The sequence below is a fragment of the Salminus brasiliensis genome, chromosome 13 (assembly GCF_030463535.1).
Source record: "Salminus brasiliensis chromosome 13, fSalBra1.hap2, whole genome shotgun sequence".
In the NCBI taxonomy this organism is placed as follows: Eukaryota; Metazoa; Chordata; class Actinopteri; order Characiformes; family Bryconidae; genus Salminus; species Salminus brasiliensis.
In genome coordinates, this window is record NC_132890.1 from 23708966 (window position 1) to 23729397 (window position 20432).

At 40.1% G+C, this 20432-nt stretch overlaps 1 protein-coding gene across 1 annotated transcript; it reads right to left on the reverse strand.

The window, feature by feature from the left end:
* Nucleotides 1-5948: 5948 nt before the first annotated feature.
* Nucleotides 5949-14590, reverse strand: eif3m (eukaryotic translation initiation factor 3, subunit M). The gene is made up of 11 exons (XM_072695371.1): nt 14478-14590; nt 13325-13457; nt 12613-12751; nt 11768-11891; nt 11493-11587; nt 11316-11399; nt 10427-10526; nt 10255-10336; nt 7425-7568; nt 7194-7254; nt 5949-6152 (listed from the first exon to the last, which is right to left on the reverse strand). The coding sequence occupies exons 1-11, from the start codon at nt 14517-14519 to the stop codon at nt 6029-6031; spliced, it is 1128 nt and encodes a 375-aa protein (XP_072551472.1). The 5' UTR covers nt 14520-14590; the 3' UTR covers nt 5949-6028.
* Between the last annotated feature and the right edge of the window lie 5842 nt (nt 14591-20432).

Below are 20432 nucleotides of genomic sequence, written 5' to 3' on the forward strand. Positions count from 1 at the left end.
GCGTACAGGCCGAGGTTCAGTTATTATTAATAATCTGCTCTGCACTGACTCACTGGTGCCCATACAGTGGCATGCAAAGGTTTCTTTTATTGTGAATAATTCTGTTAGAAGAAGATGAACTGATCTCCAAAAGGCATGATGTTAACTGTATGTATTATTTATGAACTATCTCTTCTTGGATGGCAGCTCACCACCTCAAACTCAGCCCCAGCAAGACAGAGCTGCTGTACATCCCGGAACTGCTGGACTTCACAGTGTTCTTGCCATCTCTGGTCATTCCTTCTACAGAAGCTCGATGTTCAAGGAAAATCTTACTCAGTCAACCAGATTTCTCCCTTTCAACATCCAGAGAATCTGACCCCTCCTCTCCAGAGAGACCACCCAGGTGCATGCTTGTTCAGTCTCTAGTCATTTCAAGACTTGACTACTGCAGCTCTCTTCTGGCTGCTCTCCGTTTGCGCACCATCAGGCCCCTGCAACTTCTGCAACGTCTCTAAGTTTAGCCATGTCACTCCACTGCTGCGTTCCCTTCACTGGCTTCCTGTAGCTGCTGCCTGCATCAGATTCAAAACTCTTACGCTGGCCTTCAAAGCCAGGAAAGGACCAGCCCCTCCGAACTTGATGGCAATGGTCAAAACCTGAACTCAGAGCCCTTGAGTTTTGAGTACGTCTTAGAAGTATCTTTGTATTTTGGTCTATTCAAACTAGCAAATGTTATTATTGAGTAAATAGTGAAGCACTTTTGTAAGTTGCTCTGGATAAGAGTGTCTGCTAAATGCCTTAAATTTAATGTAAATGTTTTTGTACAGGTTTACAGTGAAAACGGGAAGGAATCACCATGCAAAAGCTTGGGAATCCCAATAGATTTGAGGTCAATTTTAACAAGGTTTCAGACCATAATTACCTTGGTAAGGCATGTTCACAGTCATGGTTAGGAAAGGCCAGGTGATACAAATTCCAAAGCTTGATAAATACTCAGACTCCTCATAGCAGTCTGAACATTAAAATGATGCCCACAAAGCAGGAGAAGATAGCAACGGATAGCAAAGCTCTTTCAGGTAGCCATTTCCTAGTAGTAGTAATGGTAGTAAATCATGAATTGTGAACTTGAAGAATTTGTGGAGGTCGAAGTTGAAGACTAGAAAACCAAGAAAACATTGAGAGAACTGCTTATAGTCATGCTAGAAAGGCAAATCACAGCCCCAGTTTGACTAAAAAAAGAACCTTTAGGAAGATTTAACAGTCTAAGGATTGGAGGAGCACTAGAAACATCTGCACAAATATTACATACATCAAAGAATCCTGCATCCTCACCACATCATTCAGTGTCATACATTCTCAAAAGAACATCCTGAGGACCGACTTTTTGGCCACAAAGATCATTTCATGAAAAGAACACCTCTCCAACTGTGCTTTGAGCTTGTGTTGCAGCCAGTGGCATGAGGAACTTTTCACTGGGAAAGGGACGAATGGATTCAAATTAATACAATTCTGGAAGCACACATCACTCCATCTGTAAAAGGGGAAGTTGAAAGGTGGATGGCTTCTACAGCAGGATAATGATCCAAAACACACCTCAAAATTCACAATATACTACCACAAGAGGTACAAGCTGAAGTCTCCCCAACCTGAACGCCATCAAACATCTGTGGATAGACCTTAAAAGAACAGTGCAGCAAAATGGCCCAAGAAATGCCCAATGTTTTGCTCAAATTTCTCTGTTTTAATTTTCACAAGGGACTATATATATATATATATATATATATATATATATATATATATATATATATATATATATATATATACTAGTACAAGGTATTTCTTGATGCAGTTTTACAAGAAAACCAAGCAAATCATCCACCAAACATCATCCAAATTCCAGTCTTATCACCGGCATGGATAATGTTCACTATCGTGCAGAAGTATCCAAACTGAGTAGAACAGATAGTCCACTGTTAGTGCTTCATACAAATGATCTCCAGGCAGCAAAAGTCCCTCTTTATGCAAAAGCCGCGATATGATATATTTCTGGCCCTCTTGGAGCCTGGTGCTAATTGAACAGTAATAGGCTGCACTATTTCACCCTTGTCCCTCAGCGGGCGTCTGGACACTGTTAGAGAGCAGTTGAGCCGGCCTGAAGAATGCGGACGGAGTTAAGCAGGCCGAGGAAAGCTGATGTGGACGACGAACAAAATTCCTGCCTTTATCTCCAGCGTAAGACCAGACAGCACTGAACTCGTCAGAAACCCTGAAGAGTTTAAACATACGCTCCAGCAGAGGATGAAGCAGGACGCTGGAGATGTGATCGTTTCTGTACAGTGGGAATTACCTTCTGCTACACTTTCGGAAGGGGAACTTTTTTACAGCCCTGGAGCAGTGCCATTACTCTCGGGTTTATGAACCCAAACTTTTGAGCTGATTTAATGGCTCATGTTTGCCCGGAGTAAACACACTCAAAGCTAAAAGCTTCGCTCATTGATGTAGGTGTAAATCATAGTGTGTAAGAGGATGAGGAAAAGTGCAGAAAGTGTCCTGGGTTACGGAGTGAAACCTGAAATTACAGAGAAATTTATTTGGTTGTGAAACTGCCTTTTATCGCATTGATAAGAAGACTTCACATGGGACGTTTCTCACTGCTGAAATATGCTACCTGCAGCAGATGCTGATAAACTGGGGTCATGAAACAGCGTTGCAGAGAAATGGAGCACAACTGCTAAATTTCAGCAGCACATCATCACAGTACGAAGTGCTAACCAGGAGAGAGAGAGAATGACTGGGCTGTTCCATGCTCTTTTCACTGAAGCCACATTTTTCTCACACTATTTGTCATGTCCTGCGCTCTGCTGCTCGGACGCCGGTGTGTGATTGAGTTCACAGGAACACTGTTGGCTGATTTACAGATTCCAAAAGGCCTATATCGTGTTTCCAATCCAAGAACCCTGGAGAAGTCTGTAGACACCTGCTCCTTCAGCATTTCTTCTCAGATCAAGGGTTTTAATAGGGAGTTTGTCCCCCCCTTTGCCGCAGTACCAGCCTCTACTGTTCTGGAAAGACCTGACACTAGATGTTGGAGCATTGTTGTGAGGACGATTTGATTGTATTTAGCCACAAGAGCATCAGGTCATGTACTGATGTCGGATAATTCGTTTTGCCACACCAACATATCCCAAAGGCTGACGTTTGGCTTTGGCTTTGACTTTGGTTCCTTCTTTTACTGTATGTAACCACATGGGGTACCTTAGCAAACAGATATCAACTATTTTAAATACCATAGCAACCATCTTAGCAACCATCCGATACGACACAGCAATTAGTTGGCAGCCACTTATAACTACATGGCAACACCCAAGCAACATCCTTGCAACCACATTTGGAAAAGCATAACAACTACCCGAGATACCAGAGCAACCACCTACCAACCATCAATTATGGCACAGAAGCTAGGTAGCAGGATCCTATCAACCATCTAACAGCCACCAAAAAAACTACATAGCAACACCCAAGCTACATCTTAGCGGACACCTACCAACCATCAGTCATGGTACAGGAACTAGTTTTAAGGACCCTACCAACCATCTAAACATCAACAACATCCTACATCCGAGCAACCACTTGGAAAGCAAAGCAACCACCTGGGTTACTATAGCAAATGCTTAGCAATCCCAAAGCAACCATTTGGAACAGTCAAACAACCAACACGGATACCAGAGCAATTTCTTAAAAACCAACTGAAATTCCATAACAATCTCCTAGCAACCCCATAACACCCACCTAGCGACACCCTGGGAACGGCATTAGCTGTGTGATCATAGCATTTTCTGCTGATAATGCTCTTTGTTTTCCTATCACTGTCGCTGGACGGTATTTTGAATGAGGTGTAATACATGACAACCAACCAAAACAGAGCTCATTTACATGCCAGTCTTAAAGGCAAAGTAACATAAACAGCCTGTGTAATTTAAAGGGGTAAAAGAGGTTGGAAAATGGTCATGTAGATATAAATAATGCCTGTTACAAGGAGACTTCAGAGAAATACACACAGAAAGTCAGATATGGGCCCTTTAAACAAGATAGTAAACTTTTTTTAATACAAGCAGATGGAAAATGTGTAGAAAAAGACATATCTGCATCAAACAGATAGAAATATGTGACGACACCCAATCACGAATGCATCTCAGTGTTTTTATCTCATATATTAATTCTCTCTAATGTAAACTAGTGCATATCTCTACAAGACAGATCAGATCTAACATTCTCCAGAGATGCATGTGCTCATGTGTTAAATGAGGAGAGAAAACACATGAACAGTGCATACAGTAATGCTTCGGACATGCACGAACGTTCGTAAGCATATGCCTGTTCCTCGCAGTAATAGAATGCCCTACAATAACCAAACATTTGGCTGACATGTTTAGCACTCCCTGTGCCTCACTCCCCTGGGGAAGTGTGCCTGGTAGGAGGAATGTCATCACGGGAAAATTGATGAAATTCCTGCAGAAACTAGAGGTTCATATGCAGTGCCTATGGATGAATGACCCAAAGTAAGTTGCCTGGCCACTACAGGCACTGTGGGATGTTTTAATGACTTCTGTCCGGTCAATAAACAAGGCCGCTATGAAAATGGACACGGCAGAAGTTTTCGAGCCTGAATAGATGGCATAACAGTCAGTCACCCTAATCATTCCTGCTGAAAAATCCAGATCAAGACCAGCTTTTGCTGGTTGTTTTTTTTGTAGTTGGTCTTTGATGGTCAAGGTGGTTGAAAAGCATCTAGATGAAAACACTGTAGCACTGTAGCATTACTACTGAATAATGAACCTATTTTTACTGTAGAACCTAAATACAGCATGTTACCGTATCAGTAAAACATCATGATCATAATTCAGTGGTGGGTGAATTCTTCAGTAAACATATTTTATCCTGTAAATCACAATTTGAACAATAACCCATCTGTGCTAATGGAAATTTTCCATTATTTCAAACTCAGATACTAGTTTTTAGCGGCACGCTGGAAGACGCACGTCTTTATATCCTCCACAACTGTTTAGAAACAACGAAAGGTACAGTAAGTTGGATGATATTTAGCTTAAATGTACACGGTGAATGGCACTTTGATGGTCTTTCAGATAAACAGACATATGCCAGTGGTCTGTTACATCAGCTTGCTAACATTACACTTTTACCAGCTGAAAAGGGCCCAGCTAGTAAAGAATAAAGATTAATAAGAAGCTTGAATATGATTTTCCATGCTGGCATTTTATGGTACTGCATTGCTACATAACACTAGCTAGCTACACTGCACTGGCTGAATAATTCCTGTTTATTCTACAAGAAAAAAATATTCCAAAAAGAAATTGTTGGTTAGTACGACATTAAACGTTAAATCAATTTTGGTTTTGGTTCTTAGAACATTTAAAATTCTGGAAGCTCCTATATTTTTAACTTATTTGTGTATTCTCAATTGAATATAAGCATATTTAAAACAGCAACAAAAGTTCAGCATTTAAAGTATTTTTGATTTTAAGTATAAACTAAATAAACTGCATGTTTAATTAAATGCTCCAGTTCTTAAGTTTAGAAAACCTTTGACACATTAAATACTATTTCAGTGTTTTTATTCATTTATAAAAGTGGTTTCACTTTAAAACAGGACAGTGAGAAATCCAGAATAAAAAAATAAATAATCGACCATGTGAGTCTCTTTCTACACAGCAACAGGAAGAGGGGCAAACAAGACTACAGTTACAATAAGTTTTAGAAAATCAATTTATAGAGGACCAATTTATTTATGTCCTTTACGAAACACGCTACGTTGTGCACACTCTCTGACTTTCTGCAATTTCAATACTCTTCAAAAATTTCAAAATTCTCAGTGACTAAGCCAAACTGGTCAGGTCAGGTCAGGTCAAATAGAAATATGAGCACACAAATAAGCAGGACAAAGTAAGAACGGTCTTCATTTGTCTTTTATTGACTGTGCATATATATAAAAACTGAAATGGATATAAGATCAGCAGAGCAGGTTGTTTTAGGCATTTGGAGAGAGGGTCTGCAGACTGGACTTGACAGTGACCAGATTCTGTTTCCAGGAGCTGAGGGTGTCGTACAGCTGTTGCCACTGCTGCTTACCAAAGGTGCGATGTGTGCTGTGGCTACAGAGAAAAAGAATGTATAGGTTAGTGTTTGGTAACTTAACCCCTTAAACAGGTTATAGCCTGCCATTACTGACTTTTTAAATGTATTATTATTTTTTTTTGTAAATTTAATTTACACAATTTCTCTCTACCCCAAATGTAGCCAACACATGCGCATACCAATCAGCACAGTGCAAACAAATAAATAAATAAAACCCTAACTAAAAGCACCAATTAATGATAGCAACCCAATAGGAATTCCAATGGTATGCAAGCTCTGCACTAATGCTGGTGTAATTATTTTTTTGCCAATTCAACAGAATTGTGAAAGACTGCATGCGTTTTATTTGAAGGAGATTTACAGGGTCTTTCAGTAAAAAGAGTCCTAGCGCAGAGCTACCGCCACCATTTTCCATTTCTAACAACTGAGTGAACCCTTGTTAGATTGCCACTGACAGCCAGTGAACTATCTAGACCTTCCAGAAAGCCTAGATGGATGTTTCTCATGAAACCGGTCCCACCCATCAAAAGATAAAATGTGACCTTGATTCTGCTGTCATCTTCTGTCTATGTTAGTGGTTAAAGTGACCATGCAAGCAGAGGCATGAAGCAAAGGTTTCGAAGCCCTTTCACACATTCTCTGCATAATCACGTACTGGAATCAGCAAAAACAAAAGTATTTGTGCGAGACTCATCAGCTTATCAGTGCTGTGTTAGTGTTTGAGAATTACTAGTGTGAGGCCTTAAGTCCAGATGTCTGAGCTAGTTTGGCTGTATCTCCCTAGAGACCTCAAAAAATGAACTATATATTACAACTAATTTATAGTTATAACAGATAGACTATACAGAAATCATAAGGCCTCCTCTGAAAGTTCCCCACTGTCAAATACACTTGTGCAATTTCTCACACACTGGTTAAACCTAGTTGGTTTGGAAATAGGTTTGAAATGTATGACTAAGCTCCTGCTCTGTAGTCCTCCCGGACACAGAAAAAAAGCCAAAAACATCCTCAGAAACAAGAACAAGGCTTGATTAAAGGCGGGTACTTCCACAGCTTACCTCACAACAACCTTCCGCTGCGTCTGGTCAATTTTGCAATACACCATCTTTGTCCGAACAGCTATAAAAAAATAAATACAATAACATTAAGCAAAATAAACACTCCAGTTAAGTCTTACACAATCCTGGACACTTCTTGTAAAAACACCCAGTCAAGCAAGGCTTGATTAAAGACTTAAGATACACTTGTGGTTTATGATCCCCTCCCCCCATCCCAGCATTAAGCCGTACCGTCAATGACAAAGGCCTCCACGTCATCTGCGCCAATCTGCAGCTCCTGCTGCATCGTGTCGAAAGAGATCTCCTTCATCTCCACGGCCATGCCCATGAAGGTCAACAGCCTCATCTTGGCCATGTTCTGCTCGTGTGACAGACCTTAAACACACACACAAACATACATTTGTTTATATTTACAGTTATGTGCAAAAATGAGACTGAATAACTCCTTATCTGGCTGATCAGGATTAACTTTGGCAGGTGATTTGATTGTCACTGAACAAAAAATATAAATGCAACACTTTTGTTTTTGCTCTCATTTTTCATGAGCCGAACTCTATGTACACAAAAGACCTTTTTCTCTCAAATATTGATCACAAATTTGTCTAAATCTGCGTTAGTGAGCACTTCTCCTTTGCAGAGATAATCCATCCACCTCACAGGTGTGGCATATTAAGATGCGGATTAGACAGCGTAATTATTGCACAGGTGTGCCGTAGGCTGGCAACAATAAAAGGCCACTCTAAAATGTGCAGTTTTATCACACAGCATAATGCCACAGATATTGCAGGTTTTGAGGGAGCGTGCAATTGGCATGCTGAGTGCAGGAATGTCCACCGGAGCTGTTGCATGCGAATTGAATGTTCATTTCTCTCCCATAAGCCGTCTCCAAAGGCGTTTCAGAGAATTTGGCAGTTTTTTTTGTTGCTGAAAAGTGTAAGAATTTCATTATAGTTCATAGTACTAAAAATAAAACTTATCTGGGCAGAAAAACACTAATATTAGACGCAACTAAAAAATAACATTCATACAGATTAGTGGTTTTACAACCCTATGTACATTAGAACATATCCAAAGCTCTCCTCATGAGAGTCTAGTATAATTTATAGTCATCATCCAACACCAGGTGTGATAAATCAGTGCCTACTGATGTTAAATCAGGTGAACTGAACTGAACACTTGAGCTCTGTTCTTCAGACTAGCTCAGATCTCAACTACTTTCTTCAGAACGAGACCCCTCTTATTGCAGAGATGCAAAAATATTATATCATTCTAAATAATGTGCTTAAAATAATCATATCCGCCATTGCTGTTGGAATCTGGCAGTTTTCCTTCATACCATGTCAAAATTTCATGACAAATGGACCAATAGAAACGCTCAAAATGATTGTTAACTTCTGATGTAGCTGTCGTAGGTCCCACAAATCATTACATCATGACGCACTACAGATTCCTCACTGCTGCCGATACTCAGTGTAAATAATGCTCAACCAACCTAAAGACATATTTACAATAGTTAAATAACTACTGACAACCAGAGAACCAGTGATCCTTCTCATTATGGGCCAATGGGAGGCGACAGCAGCGAACAGACGGATTGTCGCTACACGACAGGTCTGAATTGTCTCATTCTGCTGGAGGCTGGGAGGATCCCAGCTCTAATTAACAAGCAGCTCTGGGCTGAAGACAAACAAAGCCAATGCTGAGTCTCACATTCCAGCTGCGCAGAACCAGTGCTGCTCCACTGGTTAGAGAAACGCTGCGTGCTTGTGCTTAATGATCCAGTCAGCTGATCTGATTGGTAAAAACAATTTGCGTCCTTTTAATTGCACATCCCCATCCAGCCATTTACACACTATACTGACATTGCCTTGTGCCTCGTCATCTTTTGAGGCCAGATTTTGTGATTACTTGCAATCCAAGAAGGTTGGTCATTCTTATCAATCACTTAAACTGGTACTCCGGCCAAAATACACTTGTAAACATGCCCACTTGCATTGCACAGCAGTAAGTCAGTAGACTCCAGTGCAGTGGTGGGCTACTTCAGTCTTGGAGGGCCAGATTCTCTGGTGATTCAACTCACCGGTTGATTGCCAATCTTAGCAGGTCTGTTGGAGCAGGACAATCAGCAAACTGTGCAGGATTCTGGCTCTCGTTTGCCCAGCCCTGCTCTAGGGCAAAACTTGCTTGGTTTTAAGACTAGGAAAGGTCTCTTCTAATGATGAATCTTGAAGGTGAAAGTAATTTCGGTAGATGGTGAATGTACAGGCTGGACAGTCTGTTGCACTCTGCAGCCATTCCTCAATTCCAGAACACCGTTATACAAAGAAAGCTTTCTAATTCAACAACCACAGTAGGAGTTAGCGTGGTTGCATTATTTGGCCTGTAGACCAGTGGCTAGCGAGATAGTATTGGGTGATATGACCGCAAATCAACGACCAATTAAACATTTTACCTTGATTGGGATCAACGAATAAATAAGTTGCTCAGTTGGCTCGGTGTTTGAATTGTCAATGTTGCTTCCGTGTAGCAGGATGGACAGGAAGGTGTCAAGTGACCACACATGCAGCAGTATGTATTAAAGGGGACAGTGGGGAATGTATCAAAGAATAATAATAAGAAAAATAAATAAATAAATAATAAAAACAGAATAAAAAAATAAATAATCGGCATGATTAGAAGTTGATTCAGTAGAGTAGGGCAATCAGAGTAGGGCAGCCGTCTAAGCCTTGGCCCTATATTGCTTGTGCCATTTCTGGTGATGCTACAGCCATCTGTGGTTGGAGATTTTAGAAAGCACTATTGGCCACGCTCTGTCTGGGTGGATAGGCTGCCTCACTCACCCCCCCATTACTTAGAACGATGCTAGCCAGTATGAGCTCCTGTTAGCTGAAGTAACAGAACTGAAAGTCAGTGTTCTCCTCCAAGCATGTTGAGCTCCAGTGAAGTTTAAAATGATTTGGCGGAGCTTTGCGACTTGGAGAAAGTACATGCTAGCGTTGTACGATGGGGAGTCCTAGCTAGTGGACGGGAACAGGGAATTAACAAAAATGCTAACACTTACCAAGAGAATCGATAAAGTCTTTGTTGCTCTGGTAGAACTTGACATAGGCCACCAGTTTTGCACTAACGAAGATGGTCAGGAGCTAATGAGAAAGAAGATTTATGATTGAAGAACAATTAAGTCAAATATACAGTATATCAGCTTTTAAACAAGGTAAATTTAGTCTACTCACATCGTGGATGAGCTCTCCTTCCAGGAAACGCACAGGTTTCAGAGCCAGGAGATGGTCAAACAAAAATGTGTTTGGATCTTTCAGAGCACGGACGATGCACCTGTGGGAACGCAGCGGTCAGGGAGTATGCACTGAGAGATTCTGGTCTGAGAATGGTGGGGATTCAACTGCATTGATTTTTTTAATGTTAGAGTCCACCATCATTGCATGAGTTTGAATCATCTGTAGATATTTACAACAATTATACTAATTACATATACAAATAGGTAATAAATAAATAAATAAATGAAATTAAATAAAGTGAAAAAGAAACTAGCAGTGTGGTCAAGATTTAATGTTGAGTGGACCAACAGAAATGCTCCAAAAATGTAGCAACAATAACGCACAAAATTTTAATGTATTTACTGAGCTTGGTTTTCTGGGCTAGTGTACTAAAATTCTAGCTTTATATTTTTATACTAGCATATTCTACAGAAACAAGGCCAATACAACTAAATTTAGTCCAACTTTTTACATTTTATAAATGTTTCAGAATTAGCATCAGCAAATACACATATGGCAAATATCCAACAATAACAACTCATCCCAAATTATATCAACATACTGTATGGGCTCTTTCTTTGGTCAAAATATAATCTTCAAGTTATTTATAAACATTATAAAAAGGATGGTGCGATGTGTTTAACTGTCCATACTTCCACAGTGTGTAAACAGCCCCTCTAGTAGTCATGTATTCAGTGTACTTAAAAAACACCAAAATAATCATATAAAAGCTTGGTGAAATTCGAGATCTCATGGTGTGCTCACTTGTTTCCTAAAAATCGTGATCAAATTAAAGTGAGGTCAGCGTTACATTTTATTTTATATTAAATGAGAGAGTGCAGCATACCTGTGGGCATCAACCCGGGCTTGGGATGCATTATCTTCTGTGTAACTGCCCAGAAGCTCCACCATCACTTTAGCTGCAGCCTCGCTGTAATAAACAACAAAAAACACACATGTTCAGGAACAAGGGTCAAACTAATGGTAAATCCATCTTTAACTGCAGAAGTCAGCATGCGGGTACCTCTTCTTGCAGTCGACCAGCGCTTCATACACCAGCCTCAGAAGAGTGTGTTTCTTTTCTGTGGTCAGATTCCAGTCCACGATCCACTTGCGCACCTATGAGGAACATAAAAGGTTTGACTGCATGTTCAGTTTTATTTATTATTTTAAAAACTATTATAAAAAAGGAGATATTTTAATTGTTAATTGTGCAACATGTATTAAGTAATTGATTATATTAAAGAACAAGAATGATTGTGAGAAGGTTGTGTTGAAATGTTGTGTTGAAGGCTATACCTGGTCCAGGTCAGTGGGGATGAAGGAGATGGCATTGCAGGCAGCTGCCACCTTGATCAGACTGCAGTACACAGTGTACCTCACAGGTGTGTTCTCATCCATACCATGGAACAGGTTGCTAAGACTGAATGATATTTAAATAAATAAATACAAAGATAAAGGGTAATGCAACAGAAAAGATTTGACACAGTAGAGCTGGGCAATTTGACAATATATCATCATATTGTGATACATTTTGATATTGTGGTAAACGATATGCTTTTATGAGTGTTTTGTGAATATCATCAGTGCTTAAAGAACACAGATTAACTGCACGCTTTAAAAAGGGTAATCAGCCTTATTTAATTAAATACAGTAAAGCACATTTTAAGTAAAAATATGGCGTTCTTTGTTTTTACGCTGTTGGTGCATTTTGTTTACATGACAATAGTGATAAATGTCGTAAATCATAAAAAATGTCTTTACAAATCGTGATAAAATGTTGCCATATCGCCCAGTTCTAACACACAGTACAAAATCTGCATATTAAATAAAAACTGTAGGGGGTTTACTACAGTTGGTTGTGTAGCCTGCTATGTCATTTGTTATTTAAGTAAGGTTATTTTCCCCACCATCATATTTTCTATTGTTGTTACTGTGATGTTTGTCACAGTAATGAAACAACTCTATTGCCTTTCTTCAGAGCAGATGGAAAGGTAGAACCGTAAGCCTAAATGGTAGTATATTTTTTTTGGTGTTGTTGCATGAAAGTCTCATGAAAGAGTATATTCTGGGGTAATTGAGCGAGTTAAATGTTTGAACAACTGAGAAAATGAATGAAGGGATGCATTAAACTCTGCACATACAGCTGCATCCTGAGAGAGGGTCGCTCGCCTTCCCGGAACTTCACCAGCTTCTCGCACAGGCTCTCTATCAGTGCCTCCTGCTTCTCTGTTTCCAGAATCAGCAGCAGAGACACGATGCTGTTCATCACACTCTCCACATCTGCATAGACACACACAAGAATATAGTGTTGAAGGAAGATGCTGCTGCTGCTGTTGCTGCTTAAGTATTAAATACAAACCCCCAACTTACACGGTATACAGCAAAACTACCATTTAAAACACTGGAACAAACGTTATTCAATAACCATTTGATAATAGGTAAATTGAATGAGTTGCCACTGCCTGTTAGGCTGGCACCCACCATTGCTTTTAAGGTTGTATGAAAACTGCAGCATTCTTTTGTTTTGATTCATTGGCCTTTGCTATATTCATTGGAGAGCACTTTGGTCAACATTTGTTGTTGTAAAATGTGCTCTGAAAATAAAATTGACATTAATGCTTCCCAAAACAACCTAAAAATATATAACCCACATTACAATATTTAAATCCTTACTGTACTGTAATTATTATTGTACACAAAATAACAACAAACAATATGAATTTAACAAGTGAATCTAAACTTTATGTTTATGTTTATGTTTATATATATATATATATATATATATATATATATATATATATATATATATATATAGTCAAATTACTGAAGGCTCTTGGCCATCTACACACTTACCTTTGTCGTCATCCTTCAGGCAGACGTCGCATGCCTCAATAATCTGAGCCAGGTCTACATGGAGGCCTCCTTCAGAGTTCTCCTCAGAGATCTCAGCTCCTTTAGATTTGATGTAGGCCCGGAGCTCTGAGGCCTGCATACATAGGCACAAGAACAGACAGCTTCCTTTAACATTGTGAAATAGTGTAAAATGGGCATGCAACATATGTCAGCATTCAGGAAAAAAAAATATCGGCATCAGACAGAAATTTACATTTATTAATATTTCAAATGAACATTTGATGTATGTCTTCAAACTCCAGAAATATTGAATAAATGCAATAAAATATCTGCATTATTATAATTGTACTGTCTTTGTAACTCAAACAAGACGAGCGGAAGTAAGAAAAATAGGTGTTATAATTCTCATTAATGCTACTTCACATAGCTTTAGCCCCCATTAACACCTTATTAATGTTAGTATCAGCAGATACATTTGAAAATATCAGAAATCAGATAAATAATTCTAGATATTGGATAATGTGGAGAAATATGTGACAGGATGTTCAGACAGTTCACTCAGCACTGGTGTGCTGTTGATGTTATGTTACACCTCTAATAGCTAGTGAAACACACACAGCTGTGAAGGTTACAGAACTAAAGATGACCAGCAGCTTTACTAACTGACTAGCTATCCTTCCACTCACTGACCGCTGCTACATCTCCACCATCCACCCAGATTGATCATATAGGTACAGAATTGCAGACTGCAGCTCATCTAGCTAGCTACCTTAACAGACAACGCATCAGCCCCTCTACTACCCCCAACCACCGGACTGACCGCCGGCCAACGGTGGAGAGTCTCAACACAGAGGCTGACCAACACAAACCGGCCACTAACAGATGGGCTTCTGTCTGGAGCTACAGAGAGTGGATCTGTGACTGAGGGGAGATGATGAGGGACTCATCATAGAGGATGAGGGGATGAGAAGATCACCTCCCTGTTCCTCCATGTGTGATGAACCTGCCTAAGCTAGCTAACGTTAGCATGAACACAGCTGGGCTACAGTGTTTAGCTCCGGGCTAAGGCTTAAATCATCAAACCCCGTCAATGATCCTGGATCATATCACACACAGACGGGGTCAACATCCCTTCGGCTGGTGTTTACAGTACCTGGTCCTCCTCGGTGATGTCAATAAAGGCTGGGACGCTCATTTTTGCCCGTTTTTTTAGAGCGCAGATAAAACCCACACTCACGGCGAGGCTACAGAGCCCGGAAAAGAACCTACGTGTTTCCGGCGCTTTGTCTTAAAGAGACAGCGCGAGGCGCGCGCGTGTGAAAATGGCGGTCTGTGATCCCTAATCTCTCAATTCACTGTACTACGCAATGGTTTGCGATAATACATATATCAATACGTACTGTATAGCTTATCTAGTAAATAATTAAATACATGGAATTACCAGGGACGTATTTATTACATTTATTTGTCTAATAATTAAATTCAAATAAAATATAGCTGCAATATCTCCGAGAGTAAAACTACACTGAGTGTAATGTGAAGGATGTCCATCATCAGCTCATCAGAGTCTAAATAGTTTTACAGCAGAGACACTACAGCTGAAACCAAGAATCATTTCTTTAATTTTTATCTATACTGCATTCAGTTTAATCTGAAAAATAATGGGATTCAAATTTACAGTTATTTCCTATAATAATAATAATAATAATAATAATAATAATTATTATAATTATAATTATAATAATAAATCTGTAAAATAAACGACCCAAAATCTTCTTATGATTTCAATGACAACATTTATTTATTACTATGACAACAACTCATTTTAAAGAACTATGAGTTTTGAGTGATAGTTGCCAAATTCTATATTCTCAAATATATTCATAGATATTTTAATGCATCTAGATTTAGTGTGTTAGTGTAAGCTGAATATATTATTATAAATTGTTGCATTGATTATTAATGCAATTTTTTTTACATAAAAAAAAAAGTTAAAGGTGCGTGTATTTGTCACTGTACAGTGTGCACTGCACAGCAAAATGTGTCCTCTGCATTTAACCCATCTGTGGTAGTGAACACACAACCAGAGCAGTGGGCAGCCAACTCCAGCGAGCAGTGGCAGCTTGCCGAGCCCAGGAATCGAACCCACATAGCCCGGCGCTCTAACCGCTGAGCCACCACTGCCCCTAGCAAATGATATATTTGCAGCATGTACACAACACTTATGGACGCTTTTACTGAATTATGTTAAGTTCATTTAATTGTATTTTTGTTGCTGTTTACATTACGGCATACTGCAATATCCGTTTTTATGAAAATTGTTATATAAATGGCTCAGTGTGCTCAGTGTGGACCTGCTCCCATCCGTGAAAATCACAGGGTGCCAATGGCGAATCTACCAATCTTGGTGTTCTCTGGCAAATGCCAAGCGCCTTGCACAGTGTTGGACTGTAAGTACAAGTCCCACTTGTGGACATCTGTCCCTCATGCCACCCTCATGGAGTTTGTTTCTGACAGTTTAAGCAGAAACATGGAAATGAGTGGCCTGCTGGAGGTTATTTTGCAGGGCTCAGGAAGTAGCTGTTCTGCTGCTGGGTTGTTGCTCTCCTATGGCCTCCACGTCTCCTGGTGTACTGGCCTTTCTCCTGGTATCTGCTCTATGCTCTGGACACTGTGCTGCAGACCCAGCAAACCTTCTTGCCACAGCTTGCACTGATGTGCCATCCTGGATGAGCTGCACTACCTGAGCAACTTCTGTGGGTTGTAGACACCGCCTAATGCTACCTCTATGGGTGAGAGCACTGACAAAATGCAAAAGTGACCAAAACATCAGCCAGAAAACATGAGACAGAACAGAGAAATGCTCTGTGGTCTTGTTAATTGCCTCTCATTCCTACCTGTTGTCTGTTCCATTTGCACAACAGCAGGTGAAATTAATTCACAATCAGTGTTGCTTCCTACCTGGATAGGTTAATTTCACAGACGTGTGATTGACTTGGAGTTACATTGTTGTTTCTTAAACTACCCATTTCAGTGAGTCGAATTGTATAATAAAAGCGCCCACACAGAACATACATTCATTAACATAGTGCATGGTTTGAGACGTGGCCAAATAGCTCAGGGGCTCTTAACTCTGTGCAAGTATGTGCTTTCCCTCATCTAGAACACCCAGTAAAACTCATTAAATGATTAAAAACCTCCTCATGTGCTGGCTAGGCTGACTCTGTGAGCTGCATCATTAGCTAGGTAGCTTATAACTACCATACATAAACACATCCTTTATATACCTTGACAATCCTAAATCTGTAATAGACAAAATTCCTCCTGCATAAGTAATCTGCCAAGGCATTCAGAGTGGTGGGATGCTAAAGTCAGAATAATCATAATAGAAATGGAAGAGTTTAACAGAAACTCACACAAAGTTATTACACCATATTAAGATTACTATTGGATTAAGATTATTACTAAGATTATTGTTAAGATTAGAGCTTTAAAACATAGGTTTACAGGTAATTTTGGGTAGTATAAGAAAAAATGATGTCTTTTCAAATGTAATACAAGGTTTTAATCATACATACATCAAAAATATATTTGTACACCTGTATAGATTATTAATTATGTGTTCCTGAAGTTATTTCAGTGTTGCCTTCTAACTTCCTGTTAGTGATCATGATTGACTACAGCCGATAGCTCCTCTGTGCCCACATAAAAAGGGTTTGTTGGACAGCACTCAATGGACTTACCAACTCACAGTATAATGGGAATGTGCAGGGAGCTCAGTGCAGATCTGATAAGAATGCTTGTAGATTTACAGGAATGTCAGAATATGCAGATTCCAAGGTCATCAGTTCAAACAACTGTTCCTAGTAAAGGAGATTGAGATGTGTAGCTAATTTGCCAAACTGACGCCCTCACTTGGGAGGAAATTGTTTCAGATGGTCAAGAACAACCCAAAAACCACAAAGACACAGGCCTGTCTTAAACAGGAAGCTGCTGGAACCCCAGTGTTGCAGTCGTCTAGGACTCAAATTAACTGCTTAAGCTTATTACTATATGTTGGTTTAGATAACTATCCTCCATCATTAGTCTGTATTATCATTATTTGGTTGAGAAACTGGGAATTTTCATCACAAATTTGAATGAGTAATTGGAATGTAACACACAGTGGGTCAGATCACTCCCTAAACAGTCCCAACAGAACAAGTTTCAATATGATGAGCCAAGGCCTTTGTCCAAGTCATCAACATTTAGTCACAGGGAGGTGTTTTCAATGTGGCTCATGCAACCAAAGGTCCAGAGAGACACACTGTGAGACCGAGGTAACATGAGCCAGCCCCCGGACAGCTGTAGCGGTTGCTTTATTAATCCATCTGAGAGGATTTTAGCCATATGCTGACTTTAGTCGTTTCACAGAGAAGGTAGAACGGTCTTGGCCTTCACTAGCCTGAATCATAACACTGTGCAAAAGCTCAGCAAACACCATTCTTATAACATATTTTCACGACAAGACCAAGTGGATGTGGTTTAACCTTTAGCTGGCATTAAAAGCATATTGGCAACCTTATTTTATTGGTGAGAAGGATAAGGATCAGTTTGCTGTTGAAGAGGAATAGTCATATTTCATCCATGAAGCATGCAGCCTGAAGCCAGCTACAATACCTCACTTTCAGAGCAGCGGGGAAGTGCCTGGTACTGAATGCTCCTATGTGATGTGTCAGATTCTGAAATTATAGCCGGACTCTCTTCCCTGGAAAAGGGAATCACAGGCTTGTCTTTTCTGATCAGTGATATAAACATTTCTTCAGTCTTTGCAATGCTGTTGTTGTTGTTACTATGGTAACATAAAATCAGTACATTAAGTGTACCTCTTCAATGCTGCCTTTTAAGCCAAGCTTTTCAAAATGATGATTTCTTAGCCAGTTTGCAGTAACTCAACACTTTGAATGTGCCCTAGAATCTAAGACTGTATCTAAGACCTTGGCACAGTTTGGTACATTGAAGTGACAAACGGTGAACCTCAAACACTGTTGTTCCTCCTTCAAAAGTAAAACTGAACCATTCCACCCCCAACATGTCCATAAACCCTGCTACTTTGGGAAAATATTGAAGTGAGAATAAAAATTGCTGCTCAGAAAAGGGCCTGCTGGAGAAAGTTCCACTGCAGGCCAAAGGAGATATGCACAAAGCAAGCGGGTAGGCCAGTCTTAAAAAGCTAACCCTAGCAGAGACTACTACAACCTCTTCAGCCAGCTAACCGCTAATCCAGTTTATTTTGGCTAGGCCAAAAGAGCCAAAAGAGTTTCAATCAATGCTTATAACGATAGTTTAAATTGGATAGAGCTTCAGGTGAATGACACGCTTGCCTTCACCCTCCCAGCGTGGGTTGCAGTGTGTGATAGAGTTCTAGCTTCTGGGTGGAAATTGGAAATGACTGAACCCAATCAAACCAAAAACACAATCGTTTGGAAAAGAAAACTGTCAGATCATAATTCAGGACGTTCCGAAGTGGTGCAGCCATCTAAAGGCCTCAGTGTGCTTTTGGTGAAATGAACCTTGCAAGGGTTGTCAAACCCACCTTCACACGCTTACAAGCTCTGAGTGTCCGGATACTTTCGTATGATTGAGTGTTAATTGAAATTCACGGTGGAAAAACGTAAAGACAAGTCAAGGTGTCCCCAAACTTTTAATAGGCAGTGTACAGTAAACAGGTGTTTTTTAAATGTGCATCAATTGATATGCAATAAATATTTGCTTTGTATCAGCTTGAGTCAACAGTAGGTGAGTGACTTCCATCCAAACTCACCGACCGTTCCCACTGTGCTCAACCCTCCTCCCCCACCGAGGACTCGTCTCATATATCAGTCAGGTCAGTGAACTCATCAGAAAGTGCCTCGCCTCAGTGAGCTCTGTGTGCACAGGGTGAACCGGTCCCAGAGGAAAATGCTAGGTCAACACTTGTGGTACAGCTATGTTAACAATAATAATAATAGTGTACTAATTGCTAATATAATAACAGACACCCATTCTAATTAGTGTACTCAGCTACTTTGAGAAGCACCCAATGCCGACACAGACAGTTAGCTTAAACAGACACTGAGCCAGAACATCTCCACAATGGCAGGTCTTGTGGGATGTTCTTGGTATGCAGTGAATAGTGCCCACCATAAGTAGTTCAAGAAAGGAACCACCTGTGAGTCAGCGACAGGGTCGTTGATTTGATCCATGGAGGCCCCGTCTCACAACTTACAGGACTTAAAGAATCTGCTGCTAACATCTTCTGGAGTCCATACCTTGAATGCTTAGATCTTAAGGACACCTACTGAATATTAGGCAGGTGGTGTTAATATTAAGGCTGATTGATGTATAATCTCAATAGAGAAGCAATGGCAATAGAACGGGATGCTTTGGAGCAGCTGCATATGAGCCTAAGGTCACCAGCATTGGACTGTGGAGCTGTGGAACCGGGATGAGTTACCATACCCGCCATCATCCAACATATGTATCTGATCTCACTGATGCTCTTGTGGTTATATACAATCAAATACTCAAGCAGTGTTCTAATATGTAATGCTATCTCAGTAGAGCAGGAGCAGAGGCAGAGCAGAAGGCAAAGGGAGCAAAACCTCCTATTAAGGCTCTTGATTTCAGAGGAAACAGATGTCTGCAAGCTGCTGGACTTTAAAGGACTTTAAAGGTGGAGTCCAGCCTAAACTAGCCTTTACTGTGTTTTCTGTCTTGTTATGTATGTAGTGTTCTGTAGCACAGCACTGTATCCCTCGGCCACATAGATAGCAGTAGTACCGTTGTAGTACTACACTAGGGTGCATCCCAATTGCGTATTAAATACTAACACTAACTAGAGTATGTCATGTGTAGTATAGATAAAGGCCCCAATGGAGACTATTATCCCACAGTGCAATGCGAAACGGAAGGTGAGGAGCTACTCAGGTCTGGAACAATTGCTAGAAAAACGCAGTGGATACAATGCAAGTGCAGCGGCAGCTGCGGCAGGAGAACTTGCAGTGACATATGTTGTCATAGCAACACTATATCACTTCCGGTTAGTAATTTAAATTTAAATAGTGGATTAATATTGCCATGTACTGAC

Coding starts and splice junctions, on each gene's coding strand:
- eif3m (XM_072695371.1), bottom strand. CDS start 14,519: ATGAGCGTCCCAGCCTTTATTGACATCACCGAGGAGGACCAG. Junction 10,527..11,315: donor GCCCGGGTTGATGCCCACAG/GTATGCTGCACT, acceptor GCGTTCCCACAG/GTGCATCGTCCGTGCTCTGA. Junction 7,255..7,424: donor GGAGGCCTTTGTCATTGACG/GTACGGCTTAAT, acceptor ATTTTTTTATAG/CTGTTCGGACAAAGATGGTG.